At 36.4% G+C, this 26,630-nt stretch overlaps 1 protein-coding gene across 3 annotated transcripts in view; it reads right to left on the bottom strand.

The window, feature by feature from the left end:
• Nucleotides 1–26,630, bottom strand: part of COL21A1 (collagen type XXI alpha 1 chain) — a 167,375-nt gene that overhangs the window by 17,494 nt on the left and 123,251 nt on the right. For 2 of the 3 annotated variants that reach the window (XM_036414888.2, XM_036414889.2), the window contains 2 exons: nucleotides 23,361–23,414; nucleotides 1,955–1,999 (listed from right to left, as the gene is read on the bottom strand). In XM_036414888.2, the coding sequence (XP_036270781.1) occupies nucleotides 1,955–1,999; nucleotides 23,361–23,414 (99 nt within the window). Of the gene's footprint in view, nucleotides 1–1,954; nucleotides 2,000–23,360; nucleotides 23,415–26,630 lie in introns of those variants that run through there. The other variant, XM_036414890.2, reaches the window with a different exon arrangement.

Below are 26,630 nucleotides of genomic sequence, written 5' to 3'. Positions count from 1 at the left end.
AGTGGGCCTGGGGTCTGTGGACTTACAAAGTCAAATATTTTCATTAGGAAATCAGGTGTGACACTTGCCAGTCTTTCAAAGAAGACCTAGCAGTTCACGAAAAGGTGAGACAACATTGGGGAGGGATAATAAAGAATTTTTTTTTATTTTTATTTTTTTACTTATCAGGGTTTAAGATCTATGGTAGTAAAAACAAACTAATAAAAAAAATCTAATATGGAATAATAGTATTCAGATTTAAACTTATGGAATTGTGGCTCACTGGGTGTTCCAAGGGATTCTCTGAATCCAGAACAAAAACAAAAAACAGAAAGAGCATTCTCTGTGAGGAAATGCCAGTCTTATAAGAAGTAGTGGAGGTCTTCAAAGATCCCTTGTTTTAATAAAATATACTCTGGGTTGAGTCTATGATTATGCAGATTCGGAGCTGTGTAGGAGTCAAAGGATTGGGTTAGTCTAAGTATATGCTGAGCTCATGAAACTGACTGCTGGACCAGCCATCTATAGAGGCAGAACTTTCAAAGGGGGTTGAAATGGTGTCCATGCTACCAATAGAAGGCAGCTCTCCATCTCCAATTAGGCTGACAGGACTCCCACCAACTAAAATGAGCAATGAGCTCACAATCAACAAGAAAGAAAGAGAGAGCAAGCCGCAGACTGAGACTAAACAGAAATTCCCACAAACTACAGAAGCAGAATTTAACTGTATATGAAATATTTAAAAATTAAAAAAAAAAAAACCAGGAGGATTAGTAGGACTGAAAACAGAATAAGACATTTTTTATGAATAAAAAGACATTAAAAATTAGAACTTGCCCTGGCCAGTGTGGCTCAGCAGTTGGAGTGTTGGCCTGCACACCTAAGTGTCTTGGATCTGAATCCTGGTCAAGGACACATATGTGGGGACCAGTTGGGGTCGATGCAGGAAGCAACCAATCCATGTATCTCTCTCACATTGATCTCTCTCCCCCTATCCCACCCCACTGTACTTCCCTTCCACTCTCTAAAAAAATCAATGGAAAAGATATCCTCAGGTGAGGATTTAAAAAAAACACACACAAAAAAACAATTAATTTAAATACATTAGACACAGTACAGTAAAGGAAAAAATACACTGGAAAATATGTCCAAAAATTTTAACCAGAATGTAAGACAGAATAAAGAATATGAAAAAAATAAAAAATTATTTAGGCATATAGAGGACAAAATAAGAAGGGATAAATATATCTCACAAGAATTCCAGAAAGATGCAACAGAAAGAATGAAATAGTAGTAATATGGAGGTAATGGTTGACGTTTTATAAAGTTAATAGAAATGATTCCACAGAGCCAGGAAGCAAATTGAATTCCCACCAAAATGAATAAAGAGAAATCTTTATATAGGTACACAACAGTGAGTTTCAACAACACTAAAAACAAGAGAATAACTTAAAAAAAAATCCCAAAGAAAGGGACAGACACAAATCAATGGTCATCAGAATCAAAGCAGATTTTTCATAGTAACAGAAGCCAAGAGACAATAGAAGAAATGTCTCAATGTGTTAAGAGAAACTAATCATCAATCTTGAATTGTATGCTCTACAAAATTATGTCTCAAATACAAGAGTAAAATAAAGATATTTTTAGTTAAATAAAAACTGAACATTTATTATCAAGATATCTGTACTAAAAGAACTTCTAAAGGTATAGTTCAAGAAGTAGTAAAATTACTACTAAGAGCACAAGATGATAAGTAACCTACTAAAATAGAAAGCAAGTATGTAAATGCAAATTAATATTATCTGGATAAAATAACAATAAAAACTAATTTGCAAAATAATAGCTTCTGAAATTATATCATATTTGAAAAATTGACCTGCCATGAATGGAGTAAAAAAGTATTCTTGGTGAAGATACATTGCCCTTTCAATAAGCTGAGCCATGCCCAAATCTTTCAACTTTCATCATTACTCACCTTTTGTCCCATTAATCCTTGGTTTCCAGGAAATCCTGGGATTCCCTAAAAAGAAATAAAGTATATTTTTAAATAAAATTTTTGTTGACTGTGTCATAATTGGATTTTTAACTTATAAATAATGCATAATTTCAAGTATATCAATTTACAGTATAACCCTTCCACTTATAATAATCCAATTTGGAAAACAGGAAATTTATGAGAGTTGATACTATATGAACAACTACTGATACTAAAACTTTAAAATAAAGGCTTTCAAAAATCTCTGAGGATATTAACCTTGGTTCTTCCTTCAGACCAACATAAATGATAAAATAAGGACATTTTATCTAACAATGCATGTAAGAGCTTTAACTGGTTTGGCTCAGTGGGTAGAGCGTCAGCCTGAGAACTCAAGGGTCCCAGGTTCAATTCTGATCAAGGGTACCTTGCTTGCAGGCACACCCCCAGTAGGGGAGTGTGCAGGAGTCAGCTGATTGATGTTTCTCTCATTGATGTTTCTAACTCTCTATCCCTCTCCCTTTCTCTCTGTAAAAAATCAATAAAATATATATATTTTTAAAATGCATGTAAGCAATGGCTATCTACAGGTGTTTGAAGTATACACTTGAAAACATAAGCATTTATAAATGTACTAACTAGATATAATATAAAATAATATTAAATTTCAATGTAACATTATAAAATATTAAAATATAACATTATAAAATATGAAAACAAAAATATTTACATTCTATAAATATTTTAAAATATAAAGCAAACTGAGTTTTAAGTATAATGAACATAGAATAATGTAAATTGTATTCTTATATACAGGAAATTTATATTCTCAAAGAAATCAAGATCAATATTGCTCAGGATAAAGGCCCCATTTAAAATGATGGCATTTGCAACCAAATCTCAAACACACACACACAATCAGTTAAGATCAAGTTCTGAATTTAAATAAAATCTCCTTATAAAATTGTATCAAGATGGCCACACATTATTCTATGCTGATACAGTTGTGCAAATGTCCCTTGGCCCCAAGAATCCCTAAAGGGGTCATGTAATTGCCCATGATACAAGCAAACCTGAAAAGCTGAATTTTGCTGCACAGAGTAGTCCTTTATTATTTAGGGTTTCATCACTACTCAAGTCTCTATGCCCTTTATAATCTATGATATAATAGTAATAGGAAATAGTTATAGATATCCTGACTCTAGTCTTGTTTCTAAAACCAACTCAGGAGGCAGCAAGTTTTCACCTTCACTTTGGTGGGAAACAGATTTATGCCCAGGCATTCCAGAGTAGCATGCTGGCTTCCACCTCCCAGAAATCCTTGAGAATCCATTTACCCCCTGGATCTGATATGACACCCTTCTATCTCAGTAATTCTAAGACTGAGCGTGGTTTACCTTAAGACATAGCCACAAATCTTGCATTATCTCAACATATCAGATATTGAGAATATTTGGGGAGAATTTCAAGTTGGAAAAAAAAGGTTGTTTTTCAACTATTGTGTTTCCTCTAAAATTAGTGAACATTAAAATACATTTCATAGATGTGAAAAGAAGGTATATCCTCTATTCCACTTATACCAAGAATTATTAAATATTAAGTACGTAACAAGTAAAAAAATACATAAAACTATGTAATATTAAAAACAAAATGTAAAATTAATTTATTAAAGCAATTTTTGGCCAAACTAATATAATATCATGAGTGTGCATGGAGTAAAAGACTATTGAGAAAGAGGTTAACCAAAAGAGCTGAAATCATTTAGAGCTTTATTAGCTAATAAAATTCTCCTAGATAATACTTTCCTGGGCTCCCAGTGCATTTATTGAAACAGACTAAACTTTGCCAATTTTAATTAGCAGAAATATCATTCAAAACCATTTGAAAGTTACCAGTTTGTTGATCCAAAAGTATTTAGTAACAACTACTTTATAGAGCAAATGTTTTTCCAAGCTAAATCTTTATATTTCCTTTTCACCTGTGTGGTCTGGGTTCAGACAACTGTGAAATGTATAAGTAAAGACAGAAACAAGTCTTCTATTTGGTAAGAGTAAAGAGATCTATTTTGTCTACTTATGTGATTTCAGTTTGGGTTTTGAGGAAGAGGAGAGAGTCAGCTAGAAATTCATGTATAATGTTGTGTTGAAAAATGTGGGTATAAAATGAATGTTATAGAAGCTTCTCTGTAACCATTAAACCATTGCTGTGTAACAAACAGGGGAAAATAACAGAACCTAATTCATGGAGTTTGTACATTATATCAATGAACTTTCACAAGGCTTAGCTCAATGGTGGCATGATAATGATTGGATTTTCATGACTATCTTTTCACAGCTCCTCCCTGACCTTTTAAAGTTACAAAATAAATGAGTCCACTCTTTTCAGTATCTCAAAGTTTGTCTTTTCCCCCCTCTATTTTGAGGAAGTCTGTTTTGCCTTTCCACTTGACTTTTTCTATGATCATTTCCAAAAGTTGCCATTGTTTCTAAGATGACTCTGGCAATCTATGGCTTCCCACTAGGGGGCGGCAACATGCTGGCATAGCCCTCATTCATTATCTTTGCCTTTTCATGTTTGGCTGATTCTGATTATATAGAAAAATACTACAGTTACTTCTTTCTTTCTTTCTTTCTTTCTTTCTTTCTTTCTTTCTTTCTTTCTTTCTTTCTCTCTCTCTCTCTCTCTCTCTCTCTCTCTCTCTCTCTCTCTCTCTCTCTCTCTCTCTCTCTCTCTCTCTCTCTCTCAGCAGAACTATAATTATATTTCATCACTATTAAAAACATTTCTATTTCAACACACTTTTCCTCCCAGAAAAATATGACCAAAAGTTTCAAATATATTTACAGGTGAACTCAACAACATTTTTCAATCCACTGTTTTTAAATTCCAGACTGACAGATCATTATGAACGATGTACAAAAGATTGCTCTGTGGTAAGATAACTGAAGTAAGTCACAGTCATAGCTGTCAAACCTTAAAGAAACCAATATACAAAAGTACTTGCAATGAACTCTTAATACGGAAATTACTGGTTTTACTACCCTCTTTAATATTTCAATACAGTTTTACTATTTCTTTTGATCTTTAAGGGGAGAAACAGAAATCTAAGTAACAATGGATGAATTTTTTCTCCCTAGCCTACAAACCAGAACCCACATGGGATTGGATCCAAATTACCCAAATAATTTCAATAGACTATTCTTTGGTAAATACTTGTGGGCTCCTCATACTTATGTACAATAGGTGATGTCACCCATCTGTCATAATAAGTTACATAAAGAGACAAGAGATGCCACAGAAAGGAACAGCTATTGGTGAGCCCTTTGCAAAGTTGCTCCATGTTACTGGCATTTCTCACCCTAATCTAAAGGCATTTATATAGTATTAAAGCCAAGAAGATATGCTATAAGATTTGCAAATGTATTATTTTAGAACAAGATTTAAAAAGGCAAATATTTATTAAATTAAAATTACATACCTGAAAACCCAGAGGAGGTGGAGGAGGACCAAAATGAAATACCTGAGAAACGTCTGCACTGCCACATCACAGAAATGTTAGAACTGTCCTGACCCCTCCCCTCAACTACAGAAAAATAACCTACCCCTGGACATCAGCAAGTAAAACCATGCATGTGAAACACATTAGTGAGTTAAAAGGAACATGTATATATACACATATGTAAACCTGAAAACCAATTCCATTTCAAAGAAAAGTTCCCAAGTAATACCAGCGTTGTTCTAAACTAAGCTCCGATCCTCTGAAAACCTAAAAAGTGCCGCTCATACTATTTTGGGCACATAGAATGCCACAGTATAACTCAAGACAAATTGTGGTGAACTTCTCATTCAGGAGAAAATGGATTTTTCAAAGACATTTATTTATAGCTGACTCAGTAAAGCTGTATACCATTTTCCAGAGAAATCTGAAAATTATAATAAATATTTTTAAAAGTAATACAGATGTAGACTGGTGCAACCATATGGAAAACAGTATGGAATTTCCTCAAAAAATTAAATATGGAACTGTCATTTGACACAGGGATCTCACTTCTAGGAATATATGCTAAGAACCCCAAAACACCAATCAGAAAGAATGTATGCAACCCTATGTTCATAGCAGTATAATTTACATAGCTAAGATCTGGAAACAGCCCAAGCAGCCATCAATAGATGAGAAGATAAGAATCTGTGGTACATTTCACAATTGAATACTATACAGCAGTCACAAAGAAGGATCTCTTACCCTTTGGGACAGAATAGAAGGAGCTGGACAGTATTATGCTAAATGAAATAAGCCAGTCAGAGAAAGACAAGTATCACATGATCTCATTCATATGTGGAATCTAATGAACAAAATAGATCCAGAGATAAGAGAAGCATGGAGGAGGGAAGGCCTGAGTGGGTAGGTGGGTGGGAAGAGATCAACCAAAGAATTTGTATGCATATGTATAACCCATGGACTCAGACAATAGGGTGGGGCAGGGGTACTGGCAAGAAAAGGTCAGTGGTGGAAAATGGAGACATATGTAAACTTTCAACAATACAGATTTTTAAATTTTAAAAAAGTAATATATAAGTCAACAAATAAAATATTTTAAAACATCAAATCAAAGGTTGAAGGCAATTTGAAGAAAATGAATTTTAACCTTAATTCATTTATATGATAAAAAGCAAATAACTATTTGGAAATTATAACTTCCTAAGTATCTTTTATTGATAATCTCACTTTTGAAATATTACGTATATAATTTTACACCTAAATTATTGAACTTATTGTGTAACTCATCCCATTGTGAGTTTTGTTATGTTCATACAATGTACTAGTATTTCCCCACTTTTTCTATTGAAAAATAATGAGATGATACATTAATAAATATTTACTAAAAGAAAAAATTAAAGGGAATTGTATTAGGTTTCTCTTGACCTATAACAAATCACCACACACTTAGTGACTTAACACAATAAATTTTATTCATTCACAGTCCTATAGGCAGAAGTCCAGCATGGGTTTCACTGAGTTAAATTCAAGGAGTTGGCAAGGAGTTGACTCCTTTCTGAAATCTCTAGGGGGAATCCTTTTCCTTCTCATGCAGGTTATTGGGAAAATTGAATTCCTTGCTATTGTAGTACCCATGTTTCCAGTTTCTTGCTGGCTGTAAACTGAGGACCATTCCAAGTTTCCAGATGAAATGACATTCCTTTGCTCATGAATTCCTTCCTTTATCTTTAACATCAGCAGTGGCCAATCAGATCTTTTCCAGTTGAATATTTTTACCATCTTTTTTCACATTTAATTATTTTTTTAAATTAGGTTGGGCCCACCTAGGTAATCCACAATAATCTCAAGGTCATTAACATCAATCCTATATGTAAAACATCTTTACCATGAAAATTAACGTATTACCAGGTTCTGGGGTTGGGGAAGTCATTATTTTGTCTACCTCAGAAATATACCTATTATCCCAGGACCAGATAGTTTCTATGTCACTTAAACTTCCCCAGGCCATTAAAAGATGGAGATTGTCTAAATTCAAGTAAGCCTAATTACAAAACCAGTCAAGAATAATTCCTAAGAAAGAAATCTACAAACTGATCTATATCATTACTACAAATGAAACTTCACTATTATGTTAGGAAATCCAATATATCAATGCAAGAACAAGTTGAGCATGACTAAGTAGGGCTTGTTTCAGGATGCAATGAGTGTTTGACATTAAGAAATATACCCATATAATGTGTTATGTTTATGTAAATTACTATATTAATAGAGGAAAAACAATACAAAATCACTTCAAAATATATTAAAGATATATTTTATAAAACTTATCATGCATTATTAATAACCTTTTAATAACCCAGGGCTAGAACTTGGTAAAATTGGATCTGAATCCATGGGAAACCAATTAATAAACACCATACTTAAAATTCCTATTTAAGATTAGGAATAAAACATAGGCGGATCTGAAGTAGAAATTTCACTTACAGTAATGCATCCTTTCTGAAAAATAGTTCATAAGTATCTGTGAATATAACTTCAATAGGAGAGATTAAATAAAATACATCCAAGCTATAAATAGATTCTATATTCTCTCTTATAACCTGATAAAACATCCATAATATTATAAAGGTAAAGTTTCAATGGACATAATTTTTATTGTAAAATATGTATATGTATTATTTATGTATTTTCATATGAAAAGAAAAAGTCTGAAAAGGATCTCATTGAGTGAATAGCAGCTATTATCTCAGAGGTGGGAATGGGATTTAGCTAACAGACCTTAAAATTAATCAGATATGTTCTTTATATTTTGCCTATTTAAAAGAATTAAATAAATATGTAATAAGAAATATAAACAATGAATAGGATAAATATAAATAATAAAAAAACATAATTAAAATGTTCAATAAAAATTTGGTCCATAAAGTTTTTTCATTTCAAAAAATTCTCAGAAAAATAATCTAAGATTTTTTTTTCTTTACGTTTACATCATTAAAGAAACTACTGTTAAAAATTGGTTGGCAAAAATAAAAAAGGTGGCTATCATTGGATTAAAGAAAAAAAGCTAAAACAAGAGAATGCAAAGATCAATTCTGGAAGAATCTTAACATAACTCATCATTGTGACCTCAGATAATAATGCATTAGCTCAGTTTTCATAACTTGGTAGGTTATTCCTGTAGATAATTTTTTACATGTTGCTAAGGATAAACTTAGGGCACCAATATCTGTGAGGGAAGGACAATGCTGTGTTTCTAAATCTTTTTACAAAAGAGCTAGAACTTTGGCATTGGACAAGATTAGCCTAACCAGGAAGCATTTGCCCATTTCTCCACAGTAACAGAAATTAACTTTTCTAAAATAAAAATGCTAATACAGCATATCTAAAATTAAAAATTGTTTTATTATTAAACTAGAGGCCTGGTGCACAAAAATTTGTACACTCAGGAGGAGATCCCTCTGCCCAGTCTATGCCCTCTTGCAGTCCAGGAGCCCTCACGGAATCTCCACTTGGGGGATCAGGCCTAAGTTTGCAGTCAGACATCCCTCTGGCAGACCAGGAGACCTCAAGAGATGTCTGCCTGATGGCTTAGGCCCACTCTCCATGGGTATCGGACCTAAGCCACAGTTGGGCATCCTTACACTGCGAAGGTGGCGGGAGAGGCTCCCATCACAGCTGCTGCACTGGCAGCCATCAGCCAAGCTTGTGGCTGAGCAGAGCTCCCTTCCCCTGTGGGGGTGCACTGACCACCAAGGGGGCAGCTCCTGTGTCGAGTGTCTGCCCCCTGGTGGTCAGTGCACATCATAGCGACCAGTCATTCTGCTGTTGGGGTCAATTTGCATATTACCCTTTATTGTATATGATACTATAATAATTTATAGCACTCAAATTTTTAAACTTTTGGAAAATTAATCACCTAAAAATTTCATGTAAAATTGAAAATAGAATAAATTTAAATGATCAAATTCCTATCTTTGTGAGGATTTACCTCTTTTATAAAGAAATTTAGTCTTATTCAATTGCATCTACTACCGTGTTTCCCCGAAAATAAGACATCCTCTGAAAATAAGACCTAGTGCATCTTTGACTTATTAATATAAGACACTGTCTTATTTTCAGGGAAACAGGGTAGTAGTATACTAGTATGTATCTTTGTCTTACAATATATTATTGTTTCTGTGATTGTGTCAAAAATAAGAAAGTATTTTAAATATAAAAGGAAACTGAATCCTTTTGGAAATATAATTTCACATTATTATTCATGACAATACTGAAGCTTATTTAGGCAGATGAGTCTATTAAAATGCATACAACTTAGAAGGATAAGGTCACAATTCCATTTTCCCTTTAATTTTTTACTAAAATTGTTTTTCTTGGTTGGGTACCATCTTTCTACTTTCATATTCCTGTTTTGAGCAACCTGTTCTATAGCCTCTATGTCACTAGCTGTCAAATTTTACATCAGATTCACATAAAGCATTGATTAAAAATACCATTTTGCTCTGCCAGCATAGCTCAATGGTTGAGGGTTCACCTATGAACCAGGAGGTTATATTATAGTTTGATTCCCAGTCAGGGCACATACACAGGTTGTGGCTTGATCCCTAGTCTGGAGCACGAAGGAGGCAGTCGATCAATGATTGTCTCTCATCACTTGTATTTTTATCTCCCTCTCCCTCTCCCTTCCTCTCTGAAGTCAATAAAGAAATATATATTTTAAATACCATTTCTTGAGCCCAGGCCAGGTCACTCATTTGGTTAGAGCATCTTTTCCATATACCAACGTTGAGGGTTCCATCCCTGGTCAGGGCATATACAAGAACCAACTAATGAATGCATAAATAAGTGAAACTACAAATCATTGTCTCCTTACCCCGCTCGCTCGCTCTCTCTCTCTCTCTCTCTCTCTCTCTCTTTCTCCCCCTTTTTAAAAATAAACAAACAAATAAATAATTCTTTAAATATTATTTCTTGGGCTTCAGCTCCTGGTTCTGATTTATTAGGATGGGGTCAGGCCCAGAAAACTCAGTTTTAAATGGTACCTCTGATGATTTAAATTAAGGGAATTGGTGGATCACAATTGAAAAAAGTGTTCATGAAAAAAAAAAAAACACTCTTAAAAACTATCTGTATTTGGGATGATTAAGAAACTCATCAAAGAGTTTTTAATTTTGATTTATTATCTGCCAATTAAATTTTCATACCATCCATTTTATGTCTCTCTGCTTAAAAATTATTATATATTTTATTTTCCACCAATCTTTGACTCCTGGATCAATATTTTTAATTCTTTGCCCTTCATGATTAACTTCATTTTAATTTAATGTCTTATAATAGTTTTAAACTTCTACAAGATTTTTATGTATCTTGAGTAAATTTTCTCTTTCCCTCACTGAAAAGCAAGTGTTCCATCTGAAACCACCCAGTGCAATGTTGTACATTCTATAACTGATCAGCAAATATTAGCACCTGACTATGCATCTCAATAAGATTCCACAACAATTCTAAGGCTCTCTAGTAGAGGTTTCCCATTTTGTATGATTAACATTAAATTTTTAAAATATATTTTCAGAAATTCTTTGTTTTGCCTAATCCATCAATTAACTGGCTTCTTTTTTATGTAGACAGAAGAAAATTTTATCACACAAAAAAAATTATTCATAGTTTTTAGAACCAAGAAATCATGGTTCTAAAAATTAAACCAGGGCCAAGAAACTCTTAGCCCTAATTTAATTTTAATATTAACTTATCATACTTTTTTTTTTTAGCAAGAAAGAGATATTCATTGAAAAAGCCTAGTTCCTAAGTGTTAATAAAATAAAAAGAAATTTACATTCTAATATCATGTGTTGATATTTTTCATCAGATTAAATTAATGGTGAACCATTAGAGTAGCACATGACTTCTGGAATGTATTTGTAAATATTAGTCTCTTTAGTTAACAACACAACTTGGTTTTTTACACAACCGACAAAGCATTTATCCATGCCAAAAGCATTTCAAAGCCACAATCTTTTAAAGAACTAAAATTAAAACAGTGTATAAACAGATAACTATTAACAAGGCATGTCTATTTCAAACAATGGAACAATCCTGTTCAGTATTCAAAATTAAAAAAAAAATCATTTCAGTACCTAGAACTACTGGCAATTGATTAACTTATTACCAAAAATAAAAATGGACATTAATATAAACAAAAAGAATATTTTTCAAGTGCTCTTTCTCAGCTATTCTCCCTCCGTTTTAACATCCCTTAAACACATCCAGAACATAAATCATTTTCTGATGTTAATTCTCAGAGGCATCATACATTGGCCTAGTGTTTGAAGTGGTAACCACACTCAAGCACTTTGAATATATTTATTAAAAGATAAAACACAAGAAAAAAACCTTTAGAATAAAATGACCTAGTTACCAAAGTGTGCACTATAGATTACATAAAAAATATGGATGCTTCCACAGTCATTGAAAGTAGACATTTTCATTTCATCAGCTCAAATGGCAAATTATATGGGTCATGAAACCAGTATTAAAATAAATATGCTTTGTCTTGAGCAACACTATTTTGTTAATTCTGTATTTTCCATGCTTTGAAAATGGAGAATGCATTTGAATTATTCAAGAATATTACTGAGTACCTCTTAGATATCAAAGGTTTTTAATACAAAAATGCCTCTGGTCCTCATATGACTAAAGGACATGTTTACTCAGAGGTTATGTTACCCATTTGGAGAGTTAATCAAATATTATTTTTTATGTTCAATTGTACTTATTCCTCTTGTCATTTCAGGGTTCAATAAAGCCTCTTCAATTATAAAGAAATGGACAAAAAAGAGGAGGACTCAAGTAAGTATATTTTAATATTTATCAGTGATCTTACAATGACCAGGTTATAAAAGATTTCTTCAAAACAACACCAACAAAAATGATCAAGATGATAGGCATAGATTTTTTACACTTAAAATCCACAATGTCACTTTATAAAGTTGGTTGATTGGTGGTCTGGTTTTACTATGCCAATGAAGTCATTTGTAATTGGAAAGAATAAAATAGATCTATGATTATACATGGTGGGACTTTATTAATAAATTTACACAGATAATTAGCTAACATTTGCTTTGTAAGGTTAAAGAAAATGTATTCTATTTCCAGTCATTACAATGCCAAATGCCATATTTTGGGAGACACACACACAAAAAAGTAGATGTGTTAGTTGTAAATTTAGTCACTCTTGTAGATACTCATTTACATTTAATTGATTTTTTTACAGAGAAGAAGGGAGAGAGATAGAGAGCTTGAAACGTTGATGAGAGAGAAACATCGACCAGCTGCCTCTTGCACACCTCTTACCGGGGATGTGCCCGCAACCAAGGTACATGCCCTTGACCGGAATCGAACCCGGGACCTTTCAGTCCACAGACCGACGCTCTACCACTGAGCCAAACACGGTTTTGGCCTCATTTACATTTTTAAATTTAGAATAAACATACTTCAACATTCATTCAAAGAGTTATTCTCAATTAAGTTTTAAAACCTAAACCTGGAATTATGAGAAAATCATCACAATAATGAAGACTACTGAATTTCCTAATCTGTTCAATGTGGGTCGCCTTCACCCTAAAAGTGTCATTTGAAATTCTTAGCAGATACCAGGCTAAGGTGGTTCCACTCAACACATACCAAGGATGTGCCACTCCTGGTGCCTGCAAGAGGAGTGTGTGTGTGGGGGGGGGGCGGGGGGGGGGCGGGGAGTGTTACAAATTAGCACAAAAGACTTTAAAAAGCTTGCCCTACAATTGCAAATCAAATCAGAACAAGGACAGAACTAGTGAGGTTTTTCCCCTCTTACCTTCTCAATCTAAATAAGTAACACAGTCAAGTGGGCAATTAAAGACACCTCCACTTTTCTAGTATAATAAAGTGGATTATTCCACACAGGAAACCACCCTAGCAGTTCAACATGAACTTTTCCCAGGGATTTCATGCTTGCCTTTGGTACTTATGCATAACAATGACACGTCAAGTAATCACACCACAGAAAAGGTGGTTAAACAAAAGGCCTACTTGTCTCTTAAGTACATGATGATTTGGCAGGGATCAGCAGTTCACATTACACCATTAACACAAGCATAACATGTGGTTTAGCAAGAATTTAAAAGGCATGAGGAAAGGAAACAACAAACGCCTCCAGAGCCAATGTCCGCAAATACAGTACAATGACCTCCACGTCTTTATTTCTGGAAAAATGATAAAGCAAACATTTCCCTCCTCGGCCCCCCCCCGCCCCCCCCCAAAAAAACAAAACCCAAAAAGACCAACAAAAAAAAAGACGTAAGATATCCTTAACTGAGAAATATGTGCTCACCTCCATAGATCCAGAAAATGTGGCATATTCTCTCCTCTTCAATCATGGAGCTCCAGGGATCTTGGCTCAAACAGTGGAACCCTAGTCCTGCCTACACATCTTCATCATGAACCATAGGCTCTCTGTGCTCTAACAAGCTAAAGGCTCAGAGTGCCTGAGGAAAAAGTTACCTTAAATAGGAGATGTTATCAGGACTGAGGGTCAGGACAAGAATAGCCATGACACAGAGGCAGTGGAAACACTGCTACTGCAGGTAATCTGGTCAGCAACAACTGGCCAATGCAGAAGACTGACCAATGGGATAATTGGGCTTAAAAAGGTGATTTGACCAAAAGTTAGTATTTCCAGTTATCATTTTATAGCTGCTGCTAAGTTCAGTGTGCTGCTGCCCTGGACAGCCCTGCCCCCAACCCACCTTAGATAAAATCGAGTAAATTTGTGAGAAGTTAGGAAAACCTAGATCCAACAATTGAGGATTCTTCAAAATAATCTGTTTTATCCTTCATCCCCTGGCATGAAAATGTAACCTGACAAACTAAACATCTTTTAAAGAGAAAGATAGTGTAAATCACTCAAAATCCAAGCCTTAATTTTTTTCAGAATCTATTTCAAAAGCATGCTCACAGGGGGAAATAAAAGTCGGAGAAGCAAAAAATAGAACATAACAAACATCAGAAGCCCAACCTGGGGAAAGACAGAGGCAAAGTAACAGAAATGTGATTATACCATGTTTGACATGCAGATTCTTTCTTATGCATACACTAGAAGCCTGGTGCATAAAATTCATGTATGGGGGTGGGGGGAGTCCCTTAGCCTGGCCTGCACCCTCTCAAAATCTGGGACCCCTGGCTCCTAATCAATCATCTGCCTACCAGCCTGATCCCCCCTAACTGCTTCTTTCTGCCTGCCTGATCACCCCTAACCTCTCTGACTGCATGCCAGATCACCCCTAACAGCTCTACTCTGCAGGCCTGATCACCCCTAACAGCCTCTGCTTTGGCCCTGCCACCATGACTTTGTTTGGAAAGATGCCCAGTCTAATTAGCATATTATCCTTTTATAGGTATAGATATTCATATTGAATTATATTTTTAAACTGTGGCTTATATACATTATACATATGCACCAGACATTTCAATCTTTCCAACTTTGTAATATAAAGCCATGTGAGCTCAAAGTAAAAAAACAGAATGCAAAAATGTAAAAAAAATGAGAAGTGGATTAAAAATAAGTTTTTAGAAACAAATGAGTTTAAAAAAATTGAATATACAGAAAATATTGATGACTGAGGAGCCCTGCTTTTAACCAAATTGTTGTTGAGACCTACTTATCTATTTTCTTTCTTTTTTTTTTAATAAATCTTTATTGTTCAGATTATTACAAATGTTCCTCTTTCCCTCCCCCACCAATTCCTCCCCTCCATCAGGTTCCCACCCCATCCTCTGCCCTTTCCCCACCCCCCCATTGTCCTCATCCATAGGTGCATAGTTTTTGTTCAGGCTCTTCCCGAACCCTCACTCCCCTTTTCCCTGAGAATCGTCAGTCCACTCCCCTTCCATATCTCTGATTCTATTATATTCACCAGTTAATATTGTTCAGCAGGTTTTTTAATTCCCTTGGCTTTTAGTTTCACTTGTTGATAGTTACGTATTTGTTGATCATAATTTTTATCTTTATTTTCTTCCTCTTCCTAAAGAACCCCCTCAGCAATTCATATAATTCTGGTTTGGTGGTGATGAACTCCTTTAGCTTTTTTTTTTTATTTGTGAAGCTCTTTATCTGGCCTTCGATTCTGAGTAATAGCTTTGCTGGGTAGAGTACTTTTGGCTGTAGGTTCTTGCTATTCATCATGTTGAATATTTCTTGCCATTCCCATCTGGCCTGCATGGTTTCTGTTGAGTAGGGGTGTCGAACTCAATCAGAGAAGGGGCCAAAATCTAAAATCCAGCCTAAATCGCGGGCTGAATGGTTTACTGAACAGTCATAAACTGTCATTGTGATGGAAACGCAGCGGAGTGCAGTGATGACAGTGCGGTGCGGGCCACATTGCAAGGCCTGGCGGGACGGATTTGGCCCGCGGGCCTTGTGTTTGACACATGTGCTGTTGAGAAATCAGCTGACAAACATATGGGTACTCCTTTATAGGTAACTACCTGCTTTTCTCTTGCTGCTTTTAATATTCTCTTTGTCTTTTGCTCTTGGAATTTTAATTATGATGTGTCTTGGTGTGGTCCTCTTTGGATTCCTTTTGTTTGGGGTTCTGCGGGCTTCCTGGACTTGAAAGTCTATTTCTTTCCCCAGATGGGGGAAGTTTTCTGTCACTATTTCTTCCAGTATGTTCTCGGTATTTTGCTCTCTCTTCTTCTGGGAATCCCATAATTCTGATGTTGGTTCATTTGAAATTGTCCCAGAGGTTTCTTACACTATCTTCAACTTTCTGGATTCTCTTATCTTTTTGCTTCTGTGGAGGAGTGTCCTCTGGCTCTTTGTGTTTCATATCTTCGACTTAATTCTTACGATCTTTTATTCTGTTTTTAGGACTCTCTATAATATTTTTTATTTCAGACAATGTATTCTTTATTTCTAGTTGATCCCTTTTCATATCCTCTTAGATCTCATTTATTTTATCGGCCTTTTCTAAGAAATTCTTGAAAAACCTTATAAGTGTGGTTTTGAACTCTATATCGTCGCTTCTTGTCCTCCATTTCTTTTGTTTGTGATCTGTTTCCTTGTCTCGGCATTTTTGCTGCTTCCCTGAGTTGGTTGAGTGACTTTGTGTGCTAAGGTGTCCTGTATGGTTCTGTGGATCAGCCTCCCAGCTACCTGAGGTGGACATTCTTGGTGTAGTCCTTTGTGGGCTGTGTGTGCAGTCTTGTTGTTAAGCCTTGCTTGTTGTTGGTATCACTGGGAAGCGTTGATCTCCAAGCCAATTGGCTATTAGGATCAGAAGTGTCTCAGTTAGGAGGGTTTCTGTATTCGCTTGTATGGAGCGGAGTCTGGGGGTGGCACAGACAAGCTTTGTTGAATCCTGCACTATTGGTTGCAGGAGTGCTCACCTCTTTGGTATAGGCACAGACAAGCTTTAGATTCCTGTCTGTCCCTCCCTGGGAGAGTCCTATTCGCGGCAAACGAGAAGGCTAGCCACTGGAAGGGCTTCTGTGCTCCACTTGGATGGGGCGGAGTCTCGGGTGGTGCAGACAAGCTTTATTCAGCTCCTCCCTACAAGGGTCTGATTTCTGAGTCCCGCAGTAATGGCCACTGGCTTCACATACCTCTGAGAGATCTCTGCCCATTGCCTGACAGTCTGGCCTCTCCCTGTGTGGGGCCGTCTATCAGAGCAATAGGGTGGTTCTGTTTTCATCCCACACCAGAAAGCCAGCCGCGTGTTAGCTGTCCGCCCTCTCTGTGTGCAGGGAGTAAGCCTGTAGTGAACTCGGCCCACCCTCTCCGCGCTCCGCAAGCAAGCCAGCAGTGCAGTTGGGCGGCCGCCTTTAGGCGCACACAGTTTCTGAGGCTCAGCGTGCCTTCTCTCTCCTTCCCAGATGGTAGAGCCTCCTCTCAGCCAGCCGTCTTGTGCTTCAGGGTGATGTTTCTCCCCTGTTTTCAGTTCTAAATTCAAATTTGTTGTGGTAGGCTGCATTCGGGTATCTACCCTATACCGCCATCTTGGTTTTTTTTTAATCTATATTCTTTAAGTTCAGATGTTTTTGATTAATATATGAATTATCAAGAGTTTGAGACATGTAGCAGTGTGTACTCGCATGCCTTTTTATATAGGTTCATTACATAAATAATTGCTAAGGATTAGAATAGATGAAAAGCCCAGTGTACTGGTTTCCTTTGGCTGCTATAAAAAATTACCACAAACTTAGCTTAAAACAGCAGGACTTTATTCTCTCATAGTTCTAGAGGCCAGAAGTCTGAAGGCAAGGTCAAGACAGGGTAGTACTACCCCAGAGGCTCTAGGGGAGAATCCATTCCTCACCACTTCCATCTTTTGGTAACTGCCAACATTCCTTGATTTGTGGCCTCATCATCCCAATCTCAGCTACTATGATCTCTTTGTCCCCTCTGAGAAACTTCAGTTTGCTCTTAATGTCTTTCAACTGATTGGATCAGGCCCACCCAGGTAATCCAGGATAATTTCCCCTTCAAAGATCTTTAATCATATTTGCGAAGACCCTTTATTCAAAAAAGACAACATTTATAGATTTCCAAATTATAATAGGGTCCAATATCTTTCTGGGGAAACAAAGCATTTTTTTCAATCTACTATACCTCGTATTCACAGTAATTCTTTTAAATTTTACTTGAATCTGACTATTTCTTACTGGAATAGTAGCAGTCCCCATTTTTACATGTCTATTTTAACCATCCAAAGCTTAGTTCTCCTATTTAAATGCCCTCATTGTTATCTAGATATCTTTCATTTAAAAACATATTAGGATCACCTCCTCTAGCCAAAAGTGATTCTGCTTGCTCCATTTCCAGTTTGTTGCTTTGTCTTGTGCCTCCATTTATATGTGATAAGATTCTGAAAGTCATCCTTTTTCATCTTAACCACATGCAATTGATCCCTGAACCCTATTGGTACCACTTAGTTCATTTCAATAATCCTGAGCTCCCCATTCCAACTCTGAATGTTCTTGCCTTAGTTGATACTGGAGGTGACAGAGCTTAGCTCCTAGGCTCTGTCCTTGATCTTGGCTCAACTTCTATGCTTTCTCTATTCTGTTGTCATTGTAATCTTTCTAAAACATCCTGAATCTGATCATCTTACTCCTCTACCTAAAAATTCTGCATGGCCCCACCACTCTCAGATTTAAATCCAAATAGCACATGCATATAAGGCCCGTCTTGATTTGTAGTCTACCTAACCCCTACAACCTCATCTTGTATTTTTATCCCATCCCCTCTATGTATCCTTAGCAGCTTTTTCCCAAGTATCATGATATCTTTTACTTTTATGTTTTGGAACATGTTACAGATAACTGTCTTGCCACCCCAAAGAACCAGCCAACTTCCATTTATATTTGAGAATTCTGCCAAGAGAGCATCTTGTTTAAGAATGGATCTCTAGCCCAGCAGTGTGGTTCAGTGGTTGAGTGTTGTCCTATGAACTAGGAGATCACGGTTTGATTCCCTGTCACATGCCAGGATTATAGCACAATCCCCTATAGAGGGCATGCAGAAGGAAGCCTATCAATGATTCTCTCTCATCATTAATGTTTTAATCTCTCCCTTTCTCTCTGAAATCAATAAAAATGTGTATTTCTAAAAATGCATCCCTATACTCTTTAAATAAATGAATTGTACAGTATATGAACTATATCTCTATAATGCTATTATTTAGAAAATAATGCATTTCTTTCAGAAGCATCCCCCAATTCATTTAGTGTTATACATGTCTTCTACAAATTTGCAAGACCCCTGTTCCCACCTCCATAACATTTATACTATATTGTGATCTAGTGGCTCATCTGACTGCTTAAGGGCAGGGCTGTCACATTAATACTCCCATTCTCCTCCACCAGTATGATGTCTGGCACAAAGCAGATACTCAGCAAATACATACTGGATGAATGACTGAAATGCTATAATCCTTTGATGGTTGAAACCAATTCTAATAAATCCAGCAGAAGTTAAGTGGGTATAATTTGCTACTTAGAAAGCAAGTTACTTTTAGGACTGAATTACTATTAGGACCAACAATACTAGCCTTTAAAATGCAAGGCATAGGCAAGTGAATGTAATTGTGTTTTAAAATGGTATAATCATTTCCAGTAAAATACAGCCTTTGTCCTCAAGTTGAATTCAAGGAGTTAGTTCATATTTACCAATCTTCTTACATGGATGAATCATCTTCCTGCTGCTATAAGCTGTGTTTGATCAGCTTTAAAGCATTTTTTCTAAGAGCTCCTGTCCTTTCAACATAAGCTCCATTAATTTTTTTGGCTTCCACATTACAGAACAAATAATATACTGAACATGTCCTTTTTAGTGGGGTTAAATCTTTCATTATAAATACTTAAGACCAGCACCCACATGCAACAGAAGAGTCTTCATTTCTTGGTGTCACCAAAATAAATAAACTTTCATTTTTCCTCATTTTCAAAGCTTCTCCACAAAGGGTAAGAATCATTCTTCACAGGATGATATTTCTAACCATATTTTCATTCATTGTCAAAATATCAGAATAGTTTATAATGTTAATTGTTCTTAACTGGAAGAGAATAAAGACCAGAAGAATTGTATCCAAGTAATATGAGCAAACTTTAGAGGTCAACCTATTCATTATTTTCATAAAAGAGTAGGTCTCCTGGCATAGGATGCCTGAACTGTCATCCCACTGTTTACCAGGGAAGAGAGAGAAGTGGGAGAAAAGGGATAAGGGATCCTTTCTTGCCTCTCCTGATCGGGCGGGAAAGGAATGAAGAGTCTCACTCGGTCACTCCCAGCTTTCTATCTGGTTTGGTTAAGGAGGAGAGATTACATCTAAATACCGTATTTTTCGGACCATAAGACGCACTCCCCCCCCCCCCCCAGAAGTGGGGGGGAAAAGTCCCTGCGTCTTATGGTCCAAATATAGCCTACACATATACTTTTTAAAAAAAAAGTTTTTTTACTTGCCCGGCTCTGTGTGGTCTCTGTGTGCTTGCCCGGCTCTAAAATGGTTCTAAATGCTGCTGTTTACTTTACAGGGTTGATTACATGTGTTTATGACTGTGATGTTGGGTTTTAATGCACATAAAATATTTTAGGACACTATTTGTTTCAGAATCTTTTTTTCTTCATTTCCCTTCTCTAAAAACTGGTGTGTCTTATGGTCCGGAGCGTCTTATGGTCCGAAAAATACGGTAACTTCCACTACCCCACTGCCATCATTCCCTGCCCCGCTCCTTGCTTGTCATTTTTTAAAGAACTTTATAATTTAGGTTTTGTTATGTTATCCTTTTACTGTCTATCTCCACTATGAGGCTGTGAGTTTTTGTGGGGCAGTCCTGTGTTTCTCTCCTTACTAAACCCAATGCTTTACACATTCCAGGAATGCACCAAATGTTAGGTTGAAATCTGAAGAATCATTCTGCCTGGTATAAAAAAATGTATGCTAGGGCAGAAGCTCCAAGAGGAGCAGGTCTTGAATAAAGCAGGACGAGGCAGGGCAGGAGAAAACACAAACTGGTGCCTGCTAAGGAACAGCAGCCTTAGGAGAGGAAAACATCCCCTCAAGAGCGCCTCATTTTCTACTCGTTTTCTTCTTAGTTTGGTTTTATTAACAGGAACACAGCAGTGCTAATTTCAAAGTAAATATATTCTGCTCGCATGGCATTTTCGTTTACTTAGACTCGCTGACCATCTACCAGGGGTCCTCAAACTTTTTAAAGTGGGGGCCAGATCACGGTCCCTCAGAGAGCTGGAGGGCCGGACTATATGAACTACTAATTCCTACTGTAACACCTCGGCTGCGCTCACTGCCCAAAAAACCTGGCGGGCCGGATCAGACTCCTCTGCGGGCCGCATGTGGCCCGTGGGCCGTAGTTTGAAGACGCCTGCGACTGTCACGTTGCTTTGGAGAAGGAATCACTAAGGCTTATAAATAACTGACACAAACATTTAGAACACTATTGATGATGATGATAATCTGTCTCTGGTGTCCATTGTCTCTTCTCTCCTCTCTTTCACCTTCTCACTCACCTGTCTCCCCTTCCCCACCTCCTTTTTATCTTCACTCACACAAGCATGTGCACGCACGCGCGCATGCACCCGCGCACACACAGACACACACACACACACACACACACGCACACACCTCTTATATTTTTCTCTGAAAACAAAAAATATAAATATAGCTAGTCTCATATCCAGTTACCAATCCTAGAGTTATACTTTAATAATAATGATGGGTCAGACATACTGAACTCACACTATCCCTACTGAATCCTCTCCATTTCATTAAAAGCCTAGTTGAGGCCTTATTTGCCTATGACTGGTCGGTCAAAATAGCCAGGTAATTACTATCCTTATTCCTTTTGTTCATTCTGCATATACCAGTATCTCGTAACTGCCTGTAAAGCATTACTTTTTTTTTTTTTTAATCATATTATTCTTTTTGTTTTACACCATTTTCAAGGGAAGTGGATAAAGTTTGCTTTCCAGGATCTCCATACTACGATCCTAATCACCTTCCTAGCTTTACTTCCCACTACCCAGTAAGGACCCCTCACAGGAACTCTTTAAGATCATTTCATCATTTCATGGGGACACCTTGAACCAACCTACCTGTGTAGGAAGACACAAGGAAGATATGAGTTCTTCCTTTCTTTCCCAGTCACCCGTTTATGACTAAATCTAGTCCTAAATCCTTGGTAAAAATTTTTCAATCACTTCATGAATCAAGATTCCCTTCCTATACTCCTTCAGCATCTTGAATAAACCCATGCATTTGTGCAATGGTTTCACAATTTTTCTTTCACATTTCCTATGTAAGGCTCACAAGAAATCTATAAATCAGGCAATATGAGAAAGTACACTTTTTGAGGAGGAGAAAGGTTTGCAGTGATGTGAAGTGACTTATCCAAACTCACAAAGCTGGAAGGTGGCAGAGACTATCTTCAAGCCCTGGCCTTCATATACCAAGTTAAATCCATATTTGGAATTTACTATAATCTGCCTCAGGTTGGTAATTATTTGCATCCCATTTTTTGCTATCCTCCAAAGTAGATTATAAGCTCTTGCTATGTAGAGAAACTTGCCCAGTGCATCAAAATGCACAATATGAGAATTCAAGGCATATTTAATTGAATGATTCTAAGAGGTTAATCCTTCACCCATTGAAGAAGCTTCAGTGATCCCTCTTTCCTTCTGATGTCCAATATTAGATTCTGAACCCTTGACTGAACACTGTGATAAACTACACTAGACAGCCTATTGTTTCATTTCTTGAATCAACTCCTCCCAAAACTAAGTGCAAATTCCCTGAAGATCGGTAATTTTGACAAATAAGAGAAAATCAGCTGGCATTTAAATGTTGGTTAAGTTGGCCTGGAGCTGTGGAATAAAAAGTGGAAAAAAACTGTATTTCTAAAACTCATCATAAGTTGAGTCATATGGCACAATTGCTACACATACATGTATCTCGGATTCAGGCTCAATACTTTTTCAATCCTATGTTTCTTAATCTTGATTCTTATTGGACATATGATCCTAGAAAGCATGCTACAAGACAATGAGCAAGTGGCAAAGTGACATTGACTAACGGCTCACCAATAGACCATGCTGTTGTGCTAATCACTCTGTGTGGTCATGACTGCTTGTGATTCATACCGCACATAAATTTCCTGCTGGCAAAATTCTCCCAAGTGTGTGAAAGATGATTAAATATTTCCCTCTTTAAAAGTGTTCCACAAAGAGCTTTGACAACGTCCAAATCTGGAAGTCACTAAAGAAGGATAGGGCACTTGGGAGGAGAATTTAAATAGTTGGTAGACTTCAAGGCAGGGAAAGAGCCTCATCCCTTAGAACTGAGTTGAAAAGGTACTCACAGGCTCTCCCCGCAGTCCATCCTGCCCTGGAGCACCTGGAGGGCCTGCTTCTCCCTGTGAGCAGTAAGAGGAAATAAAGAATTCCATTTTCATCATGCTTGCGAAATAACTGTATGCATTATATTACATATTAAAGCAAAACAGAAAAATAAAAATTACTCCTAGATGATTGATATTAACTTTTCCTGGAATCAAATAACTCTGCGATTCATAAAGTGACTATATAAATAGTAAATCTATACATGACAGTGGGTGGTTAAGTTATAAAAAATTATGTACTGTGTAGACTAGGACAGTACTCTTATCTTTCAAGTAAATGTGACCAAAGTTTACATCAATCCTTTTAATATTTATTTTTATTTTCACTTTAAAATTGATCATCCTGTTAGATCTAATTTGACCTTGCCTCCCAAGAGTTGCATTCTTTATAATCTACAGCAGTGATTCTCAAACTTTAGCTTCATCAGAACCACCTGGAGGGTTTGTTAGTCTGCAGATCCCAGAGTTTCTGATTCTATAGGTCTGGAGTGGATCTCAATAACTTGCATTTCTAACAGGTTCCCAGGAGGTGTTGTTACTTGCTGGTCTTGGGACCACACTCTGAGAACCACTGCCCTAGCCTAGATCTCAAGAGAGAGACTTACACACACTTTCTGCTCTTACAAGTCACTCTATCTGTGATCTACAATGACGTTACACAGCTTTACACTTGGCACTGAATTTACAATGGCCAGGTTGTTGAACAGGTGTCTTATTTGTGTAGGTGTTATTTTCTTGACTTGCACATTCTTTAAAGGCAGAAAACAATGATATTTCCTTAATTACCAACAATATTTAGAATAGTGTTGAACAGAATGTAAGGCTATATATGACTGAATGTCCCCTTCTTTACAAACACTGAGGTATCTCAAGGAAGAGGGAATGGCCTATTTATTCTTAAATGCTCAATTTCAAATGGGTAAATAAAATGGAAAAAAAAACTTTTGTGGAGAGCTATAGCATTTGTAGTTGGAAAAGTATGCAAGTTAGTTATGATGAGAGTCAATAATCTTTACCTAGGAGTGTTCTCTTCATTTTCTTAATGATGTTCCATTGGGAGATGAAATAATGATTTTTAAAAATATATTTTATTGATTTTTTACAGAGAGGAAGAGAGAGAGATAGTTAGAAACATCGATGAGAGAGAGTCATCGATCAGCTGCCTCTTGCACACCTCTACTGGGGATATGCCCGCAACCAAGGTACATGCCCTTGACCGGAATCGAACCCGGGACCCTTCAGTCCCCAAGCCGATGCTCTATCCATTGAGCCAAACCGGTTTCGGCGAAATAATGATTTCTTATTAGCCATTTTCCTTAACATAATCAAATTCAGTACACAACTAACCTGTAAAATTCAGTTTTGTAACCAGAAGTTAGTCTGATCACTTTATTACTTTCATGATCTGGAAAAGTGCATACCTGCACACCAATTTGTTTGGTTGGTGGAAAATGGCACAGAGCATGCCTTTACTTCTAAGTTATCATTTTGCTACCTTATTAACTTCTTTCTTGATAAAAATAAATAATTGGAAAAATGTCACATTAAACATTATTCCTCAACCTAATTTCTACAGCTAATGTCAAAGATGATCTATTCCACCACAAACCAGCTATTTTTAAGAAGGCAATTTAACCAAAACAGACATATAAACATGCATTGGATGGGTATCACCTTTCATGCCATGGTCCTTACTCACACAAAAATAAAAGGATGGAAAGTAATTTAGTTTGTGACCATGGCAAACTTTAAAACCAGGTGAAAGATGTGTGACCATTATGATATAATTTAATTTTAAGGAATATCCTTACTTTGCTATTAAACTCTATTTTGACTTTGATTTTGCTGCATGGTTTATTCTTTATATGTAAACAAATCTCTAGCATGCCAGAGGTTATTTTGAAACTATAAGGCTGGGAAGCATCTCCTGGCTGACCAAATAAACAGACATGAAGTTCAGACGGCATAATGCATGGACAGGATCACACAAACTAGCCCTGGGATTCTACAATAGTTCTGCCAGGCAACTGACTGCACTTTCCAGTCAATTCTTTAAGCTCTCTTAATCTGATCTTAATAATGTCTAAATGACATTAACATTCCCAATTTCATAGGTCTTTTCATTAAACAAAAAATTAGAGTCTTGCCCTGGCTGGTGTTGTTCAATTGGTTGGGCATTGTCCTGGGCACTGAGAGGTCACTGGCTTGATTCCCAGTCAGGGCACATGCCTGGCTGCAGATTTGGTTTCCGGGGGGGGGGGGGGGGGACGTGCAGGAGGTAGCTCTCTCATAGATGTTTTTCTCTCTCTACCCCCCGCTTTCTAAAAATCAATAAAAAATTTATCTTAAAAAAATAAGAATTTTTGCAAAAGTGCCTTGCATAGCTCTAAGCACAGAAGGGAAGGTCCATAAAAGTTAGCTACTCCACTGCCACCAAAATGGTTGGGGTTTTCACAGTCCATTACTTTTATGATTCATTTTAGGATTTAAATGTTTTATATTTGTACTCCTGTGGTTTGGCAATATAATTTAGGTAAAATTAGTATTTTTAAAATAAGGTCGATATTTTAATTTATCTAAAATGCATAAAACCGGTAAAATCAATAATTTAATCATTCCCTATATTTGGAAAATGTTATTTGGCTATAATTAAAAAAAACAATTTGGTGAGAGAAATTTTCATTAGTTATTAAATTATGGCTATAAACGATGTACAAATTATCTAACCTCTCCATTCTTTAGTTTCCTCAACTGTAAAAGGGTAAAAAATTTTCACTTACAATTCATAATGATTTCTGATATTAATGAGTAAATGCATATAAAATGCTGGAGAAAGAGCCAGACATGTGGTAAATATCCAATAAACTATATCCTTAATTATAATCTGTCCTTTTCTGTGTTTGCTCCTTTTCAAATCCAGATTAAACACCATGTTTCAATATTTCAATGGCTCCCTAATTAAATTCTTACCCCTTTACTTCACTGTTCAAATGCTTCACTTGCTTATGCAAACTCCAGGCCTGACTGAAATCAAACTGAAAGCTTCTTCAGACCCACTATTGGGCTTCTGAGTATAGACGTGGGAGGGACAAAATAGTACAGTAGTCACTCAGATGCTAACTTCCAGCTTCAACTAGACTTCAGTGCAGCTTCTATATTTATTTCCTTGATCTCCCCTCTGCCATAGTTTCCACACAAATATATAAAAAGTTATCCAATCAACAAAAATTG

Source organism: Pipistrellus kuhlii, unplaced genomic scaffold (genome assembly GCF_014108245.1).
Source record: "Pipistrellus kuhlii isolate mPipKuh1 unplaced genomic scaffold, mPipKuh1.p scaffold_m20_p_5, whole genome shotgun sequence".
Taxonomy (NCBI): domain Eukaryota; kingdom Metazoa; phylum Chordata; class Mammalia; order Chiroptera; family Vespertilionidae; genus Pipistrellus; species Pipistrellus kuhlii.
The sequence above is the reverse complement of the archived record's forward strand: the minus strand, read 5'-3'. Positions and strand labels throughout refer to the sequence as shown.